Source organism: Mustelus asterias, chromosome 9 (genome assembly GCF_964213995.1).
Source record: "Mustelus asterias chromosome 9, sMusAst1.hap1.1, whole genome shotgun sequence".
In the NCBI taxonomy this organism is placed as follows: domain Eukaryota; kingdom Metazoa; phylum Chordata; class Chondrichthyes; order Carcharhiniformes; family Triakidae; genus Mustelus; species Mustelus asterias.
The window spans coordinates 78,371,078-78,388,473 of NC_135809.1; the positions used below are offsets into that span (position 1 = coordinate 78,371,078).

Below are 17,396 nucleotides of genomic sequence, written 5' to 3' on the forward strand. Positions count from 1 at the left end.
AGTATTCAATAAGGTGCTGCAGAAGAGGTTATGACATAAAATACTTTATGGAGTGCTATTTTACATGAATTGAGGATTGGTTAATGGACAAAATAGAGAAAATAGGAATAAACAGGACATTGTAATTAGTGGGATACTGCAAGGATCAATACCTGGGCTTCAGCTATTTACAATTCATATCAATAACTTAGATGAGAGGATTGACATATCCAGATTTGCTAACAAGATCAAATTAGATGGGAAAGTAAGTGGTGACAAGGAAGCAAAGAGGCAGCCAAGGGATATAGACAGATTGAGTGAGTGGACAAAAACATGATAGATGAAACAGAATATGGTGAAGTGTAAGGTTATCCACTTTGGTAGAAAAAAAATTAAAATGCAGAGTATTTTTCAAATGATGAGACACTGAAAGGGTGTGTATTCAGGAGTGTCCTTGAACATGAATTACAAAAAGCCAATATGCAGATACAGCAAGAAATTAGGAAGGTAAATGATTTGTTAGTTTTTGTCACAAAGGGATTGGAGTGTAAGAGTAACCAAGTCTTACTACAATTACACAGAGCATTGGTGAGACCAAGCCTAACGTACTGCATGTAGTTTGGTCTCCTTGGAAAGGAAGGATATACATTCCCTAAAGGCAATGCAGCAAAGGTTTATTGGGATGAGGGAATTGTACTATGAGGAGAGATTGAGTAGACTAAACCTTTATTTCCTGAAATTTCAAAGAATGAGAGGTGATATAAGTGAAACATATACAATTATTAAGGGGCCTCAGGATAGATACTGTTTCCCCTTCACTGAGGAATCCAGAACACAAGGTTAGGGTCTCAGAAAAAGGCCATTTTGGACTGAGTTGAGAAATTTCTTCAATCAGAGATGTGAATCTTTTGAATTCTGTATGCCAGAGGGCTGTGTATTGTGGTTGTAGTTGAAGATTTTAATTTTCACACAGTCTGGGAGATGCAAAGCACCTAATGTAGCCAGACCAGACAAAGGGTGGCTCATGTGCCAGCTCCCCAGAGGCAAGGATACAGAAGAGTTATGTTGCAGGGGACTCGAGCATTGATGAGGCAGTGAACAGGAGAAAGCTACAGATGATGCACACCAAGTTGTTTGGGGCATTGACAGACCTGCCAGATACCCTCCTGTCACTGTCTTGGAGCTTTGAGGATCTCAGCTCCAGTGCAGAGGACAAGAGCAGAGGTTGGAGCCCATTCTTTCTAACATGAAGTGTTCAACAATTCCATGAGAGTGCTGCTCAACCAACCATGATGTAGTGTCTACTGGCTGTTGTTTCAACTTTCACTGCAGCATATAGCAGGCAGTGGCACAGTAGTATTGTCACTGGACTAGTACTGCAAAAACCCAGGGTAATGCTCTGGGGACCTGGTTCAAATCCCACCATGGCAGAATACAATACAAATCTGAAATTAAAGGTCTAATAATGACCATGAAACCATTGTTGATTGTCGTAAAAATCCACACTAATGCCGTTTATGGAAGTAAATCTGGCATCCTTACCTGGACTGGACTACATGTGACTCCAGACCCAAAAATATGTGGTTGACTTGTAACAGTTCTCTGAAATGGGATAGCAGACCACCCAGTCCAAGGGCAGCTAGGGATGGACAACAGATGCTGCCACTGCAGCGACACCCACATCCCATGAATGAATTAAAAAGGAAAAGATCTTCAAGACATCTCAGTGCTACAGAGGGAAGATGTAGATCCATACTTACTATCATGTGAGCACTGCCCTCGTGTGGGCTTCAGTGCTCAAAGCGGCATTCAGGGTCTCACAGCAATCCACCTATCTTTGCTCCAGCAGATTGCAAGGACTGTTGAGGCACTGACCCCAGAGTGCCAGTAACTCTGTGGAACGTGAATCTGCTATCATCTCTTAAGATGACCGACATTTATACTTGCACGATTGCCAGTCAGCCAGCCAGTCATATTACTGCCACTTTTTCCAAGGTGATGCAGTCAGAAGCTGGGCTGTCAAGTCAGGGAGTTGTTTGAGGAGCTCCTGCAAGGCTATCTGTAGGCACCCCCAGTGAAAGTCAGAAGGCTTCCACCAAGCATGTGGCAGCAGCCACTGGGGTAGCACACGGTAGGAACACTAGACCAGGCAAAGACACCCACAAATGAGGCACAACAGGGATGCAAAAAGTCAGGAAATGTGAGATCATCCAATTTGAATGTGAGAAAGACAACTTCAAATAGAACCATAGAAACATTACAGTGCAGAAAGAGGCCATTCAGCCCATTGTGTCTGGCTGGCCAAAAAAAGAGAAAACAAAATAGCCACTCATTTTAATCTAATTTTCCAGCACCTGGTCTGTAGCCTTGCAGGTTACAGCACTTTAGATCCAGGTACCTTTTAAATAAGTTGAGCATTTCAGCCTCAACCACCAATTTAGGCAGTGGATTTCCTTCATGACACCTTTAATCCTTCTGCAAATCACCTTAAATCTATGTCTCCAGTAATTGACCCCTTAACTAGGGGAAACAAGGCTTTCCTGTCTACCCTATCTAGGCCCCTCACAATTTTGTACACCTCAAGTAAGTCACCTCTTAGCCTCCTCTGTTCTAAGAATACCAAGCCCAGCCTATCCGATCTCCCCTCAAAGCTACATTTTTCAAGCCCTGGCAACATTCTTATAAATCTCTTCTTAGTGGTAGGAGACCAGGGATTGGGAAGAAAAGGAAACTGAACATTCCTGTGCACAGATGACAATAAGATAGGTGGAAGAGCAAAGTGCAGGGGACGCTGAAAGTCTGCAAAGGGATATAGATAATGTAAGTGAGTGGGCAAGGGTCTGGCAGATGGAGTACAATGTTGGTAAATGTGAGGTCATCCATTTTGGTAGGAATAACAACAAAATGGACTATTATTTAAATGGTAAAAAATTGCAGCATGCTGCTGCGCAGAGGGACCTGGGTGTCCTTGTGCAGGAATCTCAAGGAGTTAATTTGCAGGTGCAGCAGGTAATTAAGAAGGCAAATGGAGGGATGGAGTTTAAAAACAGCGAGGTTATGTTGCAGCTGTATAAGGTGCTGGTGAGGCCACACTTGGAGTACTGTGTACAGTTTTGGTCTCCTTACTTGAGAAAGGATATACTGGCACTGGATGGGGTGCAGAGGAGATTCACTAGGTTGATTCCGGAGTTGAGAGGTTGGCTAATGAGGAGAGACTGAGTAGACTGGGGCTATACTCATTGGAATATAGAAAAATTAGGGGAAATCTTATAGAAACATATAAGATTATGAAAGGAATAGATAAGATAGAAGCAGGGAAGTTATTTCCACTGGCGGATGAAACTAGAGCTAGGGAACATAGCCTCAAAATAAGGGGAAGCAGATTTAGAACTGAGTTGAGGAGAAACTTCTTCACACAAAGGGTTGTTGAATCTGTGGAATTCCCTGCCCAGTGAAGCAGTTGAGGTTACCTCATTGAATGTTTTTAAGGCAAGGATAGATACATTTTTGAACAGTAAAGGAATTAAGGGTTATGGTGAGCGGACGGGTAAGTGGAGCTGAGTCCACAAAAAGATCAGCCATGATCATATTGAATGGCGGAGCAGGCCCGAGGGGCCAGATGGCCTACTTATGTTCTTATGTTATGTTATGTTCTTATAAAAGCTAAGGACAAAAAAAATGGAATGGAATTTTGACTTTTATCACAAGGGGAGCAAAATAAAAAGTGAGGAAGGATGTTTCAGTTGTACCGTGCCTGGCGTGAACCAATCTGGAGTTCTGCGTTTTGTTTTATAAGTACATAGGAAAGATTTATCAGCCTTGGCAGAGGTATAGTGCATGATACAAGTATTTAAAGGCGAGATATCAGGCAGCTACCTGCATCAAAATGGAAAATGGCACATTTTTAACATACAACAGTGTTTGTTATTCTTGATCCCTCTCACTCACCCCCTTCCCTCCCTCATCCCAGCATTGCCCACCCCACTCCTCAGATCCAACACTGCCCTGTTCTCCCCCTCGCTCCTGGCCTCTTGCTGCATCGGACGATCGGAGTAGCTAGGTGCTGGAATAGAGTGAGGGGGGGGTTTGCAAGGGGCCGGGACGCAATGCATGTGCCGGCAGATGGAGTGGGTGCTGAGTGGGCATGAATAATGTTTCTGTGCAGCAGCAGGAGTTATAATGAAGTAGGAAAGACATGCAGATCAGAACATCAGGGCGCCTCGGTGGCACAGTGGTTAGCATTGCTGCCTCAGAGTGCCAGGGATCCGGATTTGATTCCCGGCTTGGGTCACTGTCTGCATGGAGTTTGCACATTCTTCCTGTGTCTGCGTGGGTTTCCGCCAGGTGCTCCAGTTTCCCCCCACAGTCCAAAGATGTGCAGGTTAGGCCATGCTAAATTCTCCCTCAGTGTACCCGAACAGCGCTGGAGTGTGGCGATTAGGGGATTTTCACAGTAATTTCATTGCAGTGCTACTTGTGACTAATAAATAAACTTTACTTTATCCAAAAGCATTTTGCAGCCAATGAAATACTTTTGTACAACATCAGCGTTCCCCCTCGCCCTCCCTTTATATCACGCTCCATTTACTGTCAGTAAACCCAAAAAAACTCCTGTGCTGCGATGCATCCTTGGAATTGGATAGCCACCCACTTGCCAATGTATAAGTGGCAGTGCTGGGACACTCCCACACGCACAGAAATCCTTCTCAATAGCATCCAGAGTCGGGAGCTCATCTTTTTCCCAAAATGGCCCTCAAGGGTGAACTTTTGTGCTCTTTCTGGCACTGTCTTGAGCCGCAGTATCTTTAATTAAATCTCACCTCTTATATCTTCCCCCGCAAGATAAAAACAATGTCTCAAATTACTTTTTCTCCCACCCAAAAACTACACCCGACCACCATCATCCAGCCCAGAAGGTGAGTATTTGGTTCCAAATGGTGCGTCGGAATCTGCCGACATGTCCTGTGTGTTCCTGCAACCAGTCAATGAACTCCAGTGCAATCTTTACTTCTTTTCACTGGGTTAGAATTGAAATGAAAACAAGCCGCCAGCTTCGTTTTCTTTTAATTGCTGCTTGGGGAGCCAGGTTGGAACTGGGCTGTTGACTCTAATTGCTGATCCATGATTTGGCTTTTGGTCCCAAAGCCGCCTCTGGCTTTTTTGTAATGTTGTGATCAGCTCCCAACCTCTTTCTACAAAACAACACCAACCACTTTTAAAGAGGCAAGTGTCTTATTAATAAAAGTACAGCACACAATTGCACCATTACAATTACTGAGTAGTTTATACATTACCCTACACCCAATTTTTTCATTAAATATGCATAAAATAACATCGCATGTTACATAGAATCTAGAAGCAAGAGTAGGCTATTCGGCCCTTCGAGCCTGCTCCGCCAATTATTTTGATCATGGCTGAACATCGAATTCAATATTCTGATTCCCCCTTCCTGCCCATATCTCTTGATCCCTCTGGTCCCCTACAGCTATATCTAATTCCTTCTTGAAATCACACAATGTTTTGGCCTCAACTACATTCTGTGGTAGTGAATTCCGCACATTCACCATCCTCTGGGTGAAGAAATTTCTCCTCACCTCAGTTCAAAAAGGCTTACCGCCTATCCTCAAACTATGACCCCCAGTTCTGGACTTCCTCACTTTGGGAACATTCTGAATCCACACTGTCTAACCCTGTTAGAATTTTATAAGTTTCTATGCGATCCCTTCTCATTCTTCTAAACTCCAATGAATCCAATCTTAACTGACTTAGTCTCTCCTCATATGGCAGACCTGCCATCCCAGGAATCAGCCTGGTAAACCTTTGCTGTACTTTCTCTATAGCAAGGACATCCTTCTTCAGATAAGGACACCAAAACTGCACACAATATGCCAGGTGTGGACTCACCAAAACCCTATACAATTGTAATAAAACTCAAATCCTCTCACTATGAAGGCCAACATACCATTTGCCTTTTTTACTTCCTGCTGTACCTGCGTACTTACTTTCAGTGACTGATGCACAAGGACACCAAAGTCTTGCTGAGTATCCACCTCTCTCAATTTACACCCATTCAAGTAATAATCTGTCTTCCTATTATTGCTACCAAATTAGATAACCTCACATTTATCCACATTACACTGCAGCGGCCATGCATATGCCCACACACTCAGCCTGTCCAAAACATGATGAAGCATCTCCGCATCCTCCTCACAGCTCACCCTCCCACCCAACTTTGTATCATCATGTTGCACAAGAACATAATAGACCATATGGCCCATTGGGCCTTTTCCACCATTGAAGATGTTCATGGCAGATCTTGGGCTTTAACGTCTTTTTCTCACCCATTTCCCATATCTCTTGTTCCCTTGAGAGACCAAAAACCTTATCCATTCCAGCCTTAAATGTATTCAACGATAGAGCATCCACAACCTTCTATGGTAGAGAATTCCAAAGATTCACAACCCTTTGACTAAAATAATTTCTCCTCTTCTCAGTGCTAAATGATCAGCCCCTTATCCTGAGACTGTGCCCCATGTTTTAGATTCTGTGACCAGCATTGACCCAATCAAGACCCTTCAGAATTCTGTAATTTTTAATGAGCTCACTTCTTTCTCTTGAACTGCAGTGAATATAAGCCCAATTTACTCAACCTCCTGTTCACATTGAAATAAACACATATATAACAACATAGATTTCATAATTTATAATCCATTTTTATGATGGTGAATTTAATTTGACTCTACATCAATAAATTAAAATGATAAAATATGGAAAATGATTTCCTCACCAAATATTCATCTAAACACAAGGAAAATAACTATTTTAGTGCCTAGATAATTAAATGCTGAAACAGAGTCATTTTAATGTTATTTCTATCTTCTTTATATGGTTTCATGCTGCTGGGATGATTCATACTGATAGGAAAGAAGTGCTACTGATGGCATTTTCATATAGGTGATCTGTAGACAGAAGACCTAGTCCTGAGCCTTGATGTTGTCATCAGGTTGCCATTTACGACAAAGCATGCTATGATATTTGGTGCTTTTGCAGTGCTTGTGATAGAACCATAGAATCCCTACAGTGCTGTTTAACCCATCAGGTCTGCACCGACTCTCCAACAGTGCGTCTTACCCAGGCCCATCCCCCACCCTATCCTTGTAACCCCACTCATTTACCATGGCTAATCCCCCTAACCTTAACATCTTTGAATACTAAGGACAATTTAGCATGGCCAATCGTCTAACCCGCACATCTTTGGAGTGTGGGAGGAAACCAGAGCACCCGGAGGAAGCCCACACAGACTCGGGGAGAAAGTGCAAACTCCACACAGTTACCCAAGGCTGGAATCAAACCCAGATCTCTAGCGTTGTGAGGCAGCAGTGCTAACCACTGGGCCACCGTGCCACCACGGAGAGCAACAGGGGAATAGGGGAACAGATCTGTACCTTGGCTTCATGTGATTTGATTGTAAAATATATTCCAGCTATAGAATCCTGGCCCCACAAAACTCAGTGGAGTCTGCTAATCAGCTGACAAATATTATAAATGTTGACCTAGGGATCCAAAGTACAAAGTTCACTCCCCAGTAACCAGAACTGCCAAATGGATAAATATAAAATCATTGAACTCGCTTTCCTTCCAATGGAAATGTTAATTGGCCTTATCGTCAGCAAATTGTTATTTTCTGATCTTGTGCAAGATAAGTGATGCATTGCATTAGTAAATAAGCTGTGTTACAATGATGGGCAAACTATTCAGGCTCCAAGCAACAGAAGTAACAAAACGCAAGAGCAGTGCTATGACAGGCCTACCGTTATTATTGTGATACGTTGTGTTACTGGGTATAATATTTCTGTTCATAAATGAAATAATAATGCACAGTGTTACTTGCTGAAGTACAACATTCCTATAAATGTTATAAACCACATATTGACCTGGAATTTCCTGTTCTTCAGCCAGTATTTTGCTGTATGTACAGTGTAAATGCGGTTTCTACTGTACTTCCATCGATGCTAGAGCAGTAGAGTGGAAGCAACTCTGACAAAATTATCAACCATTGTGTGTTTGCTTAAGATGACATTCCTGTTCTTTTTCCAAAAGGGAAAACTCACACAGAGATGACTCCCCTCCTCCAGGGACAGGGGGGCGGTTTAGCGAGCCTCCCAGTGCTAATGGACCTTGGTGAAGTAAGCAAGATGCAGGTAAGCTTGCACCAGAATTCAATAATGAATGTAGAGAATCTGGCCCCTGGCTGGTTGGCGACTGGATGGTGTAATGGAGTTTGCACTTTTATTGCATCTCTAACTTGAAGTTAAATTCATCTTGGGCTGATTGAACAAAAGCCTTTTTATCTCATAGCAACAGTAAAATTGACACGTTAATTTTCAACCCACAACTCAAAATTATGAAGAGATGGAACTAGGTAAATGAGAATAGACAGTTTTCAGTGATTGAGGCATCAAGATTAAAGAGACATATAGCTTTCCTATATTATTCAGTTTGGATCAAAATTAAATGAATTTATTAACTAGTCATTTGACCTTCATTAGAATTTGAGCATTACTGAAAAGAGAGACATTTTTTGTTGAAGCTTTTCATCTTGCATTCATCAGGTAAGAATACAAATGTCAGGCAAAATAATAAATTTATACTGTACGAAAAGAGAGTGTTGATTGGTTGGCAAATGGAATTTGATTGATAGAGACGTTGCCATGGTGAGTGCACCAGTTGATGGTGACCAACAGTTAGCTGCCAAGCTTTGTTTGAAATTTAAATCAGGCAGTTTGACACTGATTGGTCAAGACATTGCCCTGAAAACTGAACCAGCAAATGGCTGTCTCTTATTTTTTTGTAGCTGAAATAAGCATTATGTGTGTACACATTATTTCTGTCTGCAAAGAACAGGGCCCTATGTATTAATATACATACCTCCCAGTACACACACATACAAACCCGACTGACAATCTTAAATTGGTTGTCAGTGTGATCAATAGTGCTTGGCAGTTAACTGTCAGTCAGCATCAATTGTTGCGCACTCCATGGCAATGTCTCTATCAATCAGATTCTACTTTCCAGTTAATCGACACTCTTCTCAAATATAAATTTGTTGTTTCCCCTGACATTGGTATTCTTGTGAACTGTCCTGATGAGTGCAAGATGAAAAGCTTCAACACAAAATCTCTTTCTTTCAGTAATACTCAAACCTATTACTGTTGGTTAGGCTACCATTAAGCTGCTAAGAGAGTTAGTTAGCTCTTTTTGGTCAAATTATCAAGGAACCAGTCAGACCATAAATTTGGTACTTTATTAGTACCAAATTGTAATTTAACATTAAAATTGGGTACACATATTTAGTATTCATGCATGTCAAAGTTAACTAATAGTTGAGTGGCAATGATTTAAGATTGTTTAACAAAACAAACATCATAGGCTTCACATACATTACAGTATATCACTATAAATCATTGCTAATGGATGTTGAATATTAATTATAACAATGACCAGAGACTGAGGCTATAAACTGGTGAGGTTACTTAAACCTAATTCCTTAAATAGCTGTTGAAGTAACAGCTTTCAATAGCAAGTCAATCAAATAGCTCAACTAATCAACTATGATTAACTGCATTCAAAGTTTAAACAACTTCATCCTCACAAATGGTTTGGTTGGATCAATCTTATTTCTTAACTGGAAAGCAAGCATTAGCTTCCAGAATGTTAAATTGAGGAAACCCTTTGTGACAGGATTAACTGTTCTGCTTGGATCTTCAGTTCCAACTGAATCCACCTAACACAAGAAATAACATTGCTAAACTGACTTCCCGCTCACATTTCTCAATCTCAGACTGCTCTTAGCACTACCTCTTACTGAATTATATCAAATTCAGCTTCTAACCTGAACAATGTAATTGTAAGGATAAGTTGTACAGCATTTTAGTAAAAGTTATTGGAGAAGATGTATGGAGGTCTTCTTTTAATTAACACAGAGGCTGAGACAGAAAAAGAGAAAGAAAACTCTACCTTTAGCTGACCCATGTACTACTCTGGCCCACTTTATTTCTAGTATAAATTATCTTTAAAAGTCAGTGTTGAAGCAATGAACTGCAGGCAGAATGGATCCACTTTTACAACTTACACCCTTACTTTATGCCTTAATTTTCACAATTATGAAGGGTTGTGACCTGTTAATATCTCACTAAGTGTTCCTTCCCTGGCCTGACTTTACGACTGAATTATTTCATAGTGTAAGTCCTAAATTAATTATTCAACACTGGCCTTAGTTTATCAGCTGATCACCCCCATTGATATACAGCTGTGAGAGTCTCTCCCCTCTGCAATTGGTATATTGGCAGTGGTCTCTGTCTTTTCACCCAGAGGTGGAGAGATTTCTTTAACAATCCCCACATAACATTGGCACCTCAGGGTCTGGGTGGCACCATTTGAGAGAAATCTATGACTTTCAGGGAGGATTGGTGTAAAACAAACTACAGAGATACAGCAGAGAACAACTGCCTGCTTTGTTGCACAATAACATTGGTCTTCCTTCTTAAACTGTTTGTCTTCCAGATATTCCTGAATTTTTTCCAACTGGCTTTCCCCACTTTTTCGTATTGAAGTCCTTGGATTCTCACATAGGATTAAAACAATTTTTTTTAACGTGTCAACCTAATGACTATTGAAATTGGAAACTGCTGAATGAATGCGGAAACTTTTTAATCACTGGACACCGCTGCTATCTCTGTGCTGGATCCGGAGGACAACTCAGTTGCCTGGAGCAAGAGATAACAATTGTTCACAGAGATGAGGTCTTGAATGGAGAACCAGACTGTAAAGTGCATCCCAAGTAACCTCACTGAGCCATTATTTATTGTATCTTGCTACTGGCCAAGATGTGTTTGATTTATACACATATCTAAGATTTTTTTTGTTAATTCCTGTTCCCGATAACCATGTTGTTCTGATGGTATGAGAAGCACCTCCTTTCATCCCTTTAACAGTGCCTGAAGTAGATTCGTTGGTCAATGAGTGATTGCCCAGAAAACTCTTACAAGGTAGAATTTTACCATCATTTTGGATTGTCAACCTTCCAGGTTTGTTCTGTAGTCTCTTGAATTGAAGATTAATCTCTGGGACATACCAGGAGAAAAAAACAAAAGGGGTGTGAAAGAAACAAATCATTTTCTTTCAACACTTCTCTTTATCAGTTTTTAAAATGTGGGAATTGGGAAAGCAAATAGTTGGAATCATCCAGTTGGGTGAAAAAGACACTGTTCACTTACCAATTGACTTGGAAAGGCTGGCAGCATGAGAATTGACAGATTAGGCGACCAATGTGGAGAGTGTAGAGGCACACCACATGGAGGCTATGCGATATAAACCTTCAGAAACGCAGAGGTAGCAGTCCTACCATTACTGGGCATTCAACAAGAGATTGCACCACTCCGAGACCTCCTACAGGGGTACATTCCCTTATATAATCACTTATCTCCCAAACCAGTCTGTAATCTTGACCTACTCTTGTCCTTCAACCAATACACCGACAGATTTATTGCTTTTTAAGGGATCTTGATGGCATCCCTATTTGATAAGTAAAACAACCAGTGTGCTTGCAAGTAATTCTTTGGGAGTGATTTTGACTTTGGTCAATAGTATAAAAGAGCCTTCACTTCTCTTCATTGAACATGTAAATTGAAAGAAATGTCTGACAGGCAGCTGATCCAATTTTAGTCAAAATCAACAATACCATCTCGTGTGGAAAGCACTTTTAAGATATTTCTGAGAGACTTGTTCCTTTTTTGATGTGACAGACATCATTTGTACATTTGGCAGAAATATAAAAACCACTGAAAAAGTTTGCTAGGTCATAATCTTTTATTATACAGCTGGAGCTACCACTCAGAGGAATGGGGAGGTTTCTTCTGGCTGTCTCCAAAGATGCAGCCTAGTGCATTCAACTGGACCAGCCACATTGAGACCAATGTGAGGGATTGTACCAGACATGGTTCAAATCCCCACCTTTCTCTTTGAAATGTGGCATCATCCTGCGAGTCCAGATGCTCTATCTTGTCTGTTTTATGACGGCACAGTATATAGCAGAGCAGCCTACAAGGCAACAGAAAGTTATTCGCAGTATACATTCAGGCATGTACGTGCCACATGTATGAAATATGCACTAATTACTCATTACATTGGGCCATTGTAGTCTACTCACACAGAATGATCCCCAACAGGATAGTGCATAGCCACTGATCACAATCCCTTCAATTTGATTTTGAGATGAATGTGTTATTCTGTTACCCACTCCCACAGAATTGTAAGCAGCCAGTGTACAATGCAGTCTTTTCTGCAATAGAGTCCTTGTTTAACAAGCTGTCTGTTTATTACTTCTCAATACTGTATATTAATGCAAATTGCTGAGAGGATAGTGCTCAATAGTGTGCTCTGTATGGACAAAGGGATGACTATGTATAAAAGGTTGCTTCAAGGAGGCCTGCACCACTGGAAAAGGGTCAGACCTCACAGGTAAAGATGTTATAGAGTAGCTCTCTGCAGCATTCTATTCAGAATTTGTGTGTTTCTTGTAATCGGTAATAAAAAGATTTTTTTTAATAACTTAAAGTGTTATTGCTAATTTGTTATAGCTGGGAATTGGAATGTGATTTCATCCGTTATTCACCTCAGCAGCAGGATGGGATATTGAAATTTATGAAAATAGATTGAAAATTAGAATAGGCCTGAATTTGTTGAAAAAAATCAGCTTGCGAACAATGCTTTTGATGATTAATGTGCAAATTAATGAGCGACTTCTGGCAAGGAAAAGATAGCCCATGAATTGCAAATCACCACAAGTTGCTGAGGCCCCTCTGTTCACTTTGCAGAAACTGCATTTTGCACTTCACTTAGTCATGTCTGTCATGAAGTCACTGCAATTGCGCATTAATTGCTCATTAAACTCAACACCAACATTAATAATCAGAACCTTTTTATCAACATGACCATTGTGAATGATTGCCAATCAACTCCTCTAGCCCTGAAAGTAAACAATTAAAAGTGTGGAGCCTCATTCCTTCTGAGCTGGAGATACTCAGAATATGAAGTTTTAAAGTGTAAATTTTCCTTTCTGCCTAGCGCTTCTCTCGCTCTTAATCCAGTTTTTATTTCCCTCTCTTTCTTTCTCTTTGTGGCCCTGATTCAACATTGAACTCTTCTGCTTTAATTCACCCTCCTCACTGTTTCCTCTGTGTATTTCTTAACCCTCAAGTCTCATTGGTTAATATGAGACAGTATTGGTCTGGGTTACTAAGGTCCCAGATACCCTGTCACCTTTACCATACTCTTGTAAGCTCACACCTGCAACAACTTTGTGGGAAAAGTTTTATTTTCAGTTGGGGGGTGCAGGGAAAGGTCGCATTAAGGCACATGAAGAGATGAGCCCCAGTCCAGCAAATTCTACTGTATTTTCTCAATCAGATTCCATGAAATGCATCTTTTTGCAGCATAATACAATGCAAATCAAATTAAAATGATGATGGTACAAAGATCCAGTCACTTAATTTTCACAACAAAACAAGCTTAATTACAGCTTAAAAAGGAGGAAACTAATTACAGAGAGAGAGTTTGAAAATTTATTTCTGTCTCATTTTAGAGGGCAAGGGCCACTGCTAACTAGCACTCAAATGAATATTTTATCTGATGCTAGGCATTGGGGGAACTTTATGCAACTTGAAACAACCAGTGCTGCTGCAGTCAATTTGATTACTAGCCTGAATTTTTTTCCCACCTGGTGCACACTCTCGGCAAGCCCTGAAGCCAGCATGAAATGTGTTTCCGGCCTTAATCAGCCCTAGAAAGATTGCAATTTCACACTGGCTGGCCAATTAATGGGCAGCCAGCATGAAATGCACACAAGGAAACGCTCAGCGCTGCTGGGTAGGGTGGGCACTGTGAAAAGAGAGGGTGAGGTTGGCATTTCTAATGGGTTCCCTCAGGGAGACAGCCACTGCGGAGCTGTCTCAGGGAGTTGCAGACCTGTACAAAATAAAATTTGATGTAAAAAATTGCAAACCGTGTCTAGGCAGCACATTCAAGCACAAACTTCAGTCCCCATTCACCTTTATCAATCGCATTTCAGCCCTAACATTTCATCCTGCTCTGGATCCAGGTTGCAGCTAAAACATAAATGCCGCATGGCCAATTAGCTTGCCCGCCAACTGTAAAAGTAGATGAGCCACGTAAAATTGCTTTCAATTGGCCCCTTAATGGAATAAATTACCTGCTGGATCATCGCGGGTGCACTTCTGACTCTTGCGCCCAACCAAAGTATTACACAAGCGCACAATGATGTTGGGACACGCGCCTGACATCTTCTCGTACAGTTAGTGGGATACTTGGCTTCGTGGATGGGGCATTGAATACAAAGAGATGAAAGGCATGCTAAATCTTTACAAATCACTGGTCACTGCTGGAGTCTTGTGTACAATTCCTGTTACCATGGTTGAGGAAAGATGTCAAAGCATTGGGAACAATAGAGAAGAGGTTTACCAGGATGATAGCTGGCATGAGAGACATCAGTTATATGGGAAGATTAGAGAAACTAGGACTGTTCTTCTTGGAGGTTTTGATAGAGCAATTAGGGCCAATGTGTTTCCTCTGGCAAGTGGATTGGTAACCATCGTAGATCTTAGATTTAAAATATTGGCAAAATAATAAGGGCAGAAATTGGGAGAAACCTTTTCCCATGAAAGGCCGTTAAAGTCTGGAAGGCAATATCTGAGAGGGTGGGAGAATCGGATTGCATAGGAGCTTTCAAACGGCAATTGGACATGTACTTAAGGAGAACTAAGTTGCAGGTTTATGGGGAAAATGCTAGGGTGTGGGACTAAAAATGACAGCTCCTTCAAAGAGTTGGCATAGGCATAGCCATATCAAACTGAGCCTCTTGTGCTGTGAGATTCAATGATTCGAAATACATGTCTATAACATTTGGTACAGAGGGTTTTTAGATGAGGATTTTATAATATTGTGAAGTTCTCCATGTAGTATTGAATTTCAAGTGATGCTCAAGCACAGATAGTTCACTCCAAAATGAATTCTGCAAACTTGGGGCAGAATTTTCTCAGAAAAAATTCTAAGTGTCGAACGGGTGAGAAAATGGTAGATTTTCTCACTTTTTTTTCAGCGAGGTAAGTAACGTGAATTTACAGCACTCTGTGCAAAACAGAAGCCGTAATGCGAATCTTGCCTGTAGAAGGGGGGGGGGGGGGCGGGTGGATCCTCAGCTCACCTGTGAAGCTGGCTACTGAGCTCTAGGGGTGCCATTGTGCAGGCGCCCTGATCACCCAGTACACAGTGCACTGGGAGACCTCCTGTCACTCCCCCCACCCATTGCCACCCCGTCAATCGCTGCCCTGGACAATAACACTCTCTGATCGTCACCCTGGACATTGCTGCCCCAGACATTGCCCCTCACCCACCTGATCACTGCCCCCACTCCTGATCGCCACCCCCAATCGCCGAGCCCCTACCAGCCCGATCATCACCCCACCAATCAACTCCCCCCCCTTGCAGAGTTCTTCACCCCTTCTCTCCTCCCGGTCAGGCTCCACCCTCGTAAGGCCCTGCCCCCCTCATGTCCTGCCCCCTTGGCACTGCCAGGATAGGGTAAGTGAGCCTAGGCAATAACACCTGGGGCTTGTTAATCATGTAATTAAGGTTGAAATCAGCCTTGCGCCCTTTCTGGACACGAAGCTGATTTCACCGGCAAAATGGGGCCGGCAAGCTCGTGAGGCAAGAAACTGGGCGCGAACCTGAGTTTTCGCCCCTCGTCCTATCTTACTGGCTCACCATGCTTCACTGGGTCAAAATCCTGGATCACCCTCCCTAACAGCACTGTGGGTGTGTCTACACCACACACCTGTAGTGGTTCAAGAAGGCAGCTCACCACCACATTCTCAAGACAGTTAGGGATGGGCAATAAGTGCTGGCTGAGCCAATGATGCCCACATTCCATGAATGAATAAAACAAAAACTTACATCATATCAGAGCCAATCCCATCATACCAGACTCAATTCCATCAAAGGTGATCCATATCAGACTCTTGTGTTTACATTTATTGAATTTTAAGGTAATAAATCTTTTCACATTGACTGCCATTGTTTAGAACTCTAATCAACCTGCTTTTTCCTCCTACAGAAAAATTAAGAGTAAATCGTAAAGAACTCACTGCTAAAATTGACTTACCTATAGTAGGAACACCATAGAGGTTTTATTATATACAAATATATCATTTCAATTATAATTTTTAAATCTTGCATACTGAGGGCAAATATGAAGTGTGATTGTTTGGCATCCCAGTCTCTTGCTAATTGACTGATACAATTTGCCCACTTGCCTGGATGAGTGCAGCTCCAACAACACTTGAGAAGCTTGACACCATCCAGGTCAAACCAGCCTGATTCATTGGCACCCCATCCACCATCCTAAACATTCAGTCTCTCGACCACCAGTCCATAGTGACAATGAGATAAGTAGTCACAAGATGCACTATAGTAACTAGCTAAGGCTCCGTTAACAGCACCTTCCAAACCCACAACCTCTACCACCGAGAAAGACAAAAGCTTTCTTTTTGTCACATTTCTGTGACCAAAATCATGAGAAATTTGAGCAGGAGTAGGCCATTTGGCCTGTCGAACCTGCTCTGCCTTTTAATAAGTTTGCAGCTGATCTGATTGTGGCATTAATGCCATTTTCCTGCCTGCCCCCCCATAACCCTTGACTCCTTTGTCATAAAAAAATCTGTCTAAACTCCCTCTTCCCAATCTTCTGGCCTGCTAATAATCTTTGCAATGTTGAACAACTTTTATTTCAATTTGATACCATCCTTAACTCCCCTAGTTAGCTGGGAACAGTTCACCCTTCTCATAGAGTCTTTCTGTGACTGTGATACGTGACCCACTTGCATCTTCCTTGACATCTCTGCAGCCTATGACATTGTCACCTATAACATCCTTCTCTAATGCCTTTCCTCTGTTGTTCAGCTGGTTGGGACTACCTTTATTTGGTTTCAGTTTTATCATCTATAATCATTGTTTGCTCATCTCTAACAGCGATTTCCCTCCTACTCGCACAAGGACCTGTCCTTGGTGCTCTCTATTGCCCAACACCCCTTGTCAGGTTGCTTGTCCAACATGCAATTTGAAGGAATTTATGGCCTGTTACCTCCGGACCGAATGCTGACTTAAGCGGATTGTGCCCTGTCAGGACAACACGGAAGTCCCAGCACATGCACGCTGAAAGAGTGCCAAGTTTGAACTTCTGATTCGGGTTTGGAAAGTTGCCGGTATTGAAGCACTGAGCTGCAATTTTGGCCAAACTTCCATCACTTGCGCTAATGATAGGTGAGCTTTTGCCTTGATATTTT

General features: G+C 41.9%; 1 protein-coding gene across 2 annotated transcripts in view; it reads left to right on the forward strand.

Moving 5' to 3' along the window:
* Nucleotides 1-12,582, forward strand: part of trim44 (tripartite motif containing 44) — a 94,000-nt gene extending 81,418 nt beyond the window's left edge. For both annotated transcript variants that reach the window (XM_078220393.1, XM_078220394.1), the window contains 2 exons: nt 8,080-8,180; nt 10,543-12,582. In XM_078220393.1, the coding sequence (XP_078076519.1) occupies nt 8,080-8,164 (85 nt within the window). In that variant the 3' untranslated portion in view covers nt 8,165-8,180; nt 10,543-12,582. The remainder of the gene's footprint in view (nt 1-8,079; nt 8,181-10,542) is intronic.
* Nucleotides 12,583-17,396: the final 4,814 nt, after the last annotated feature.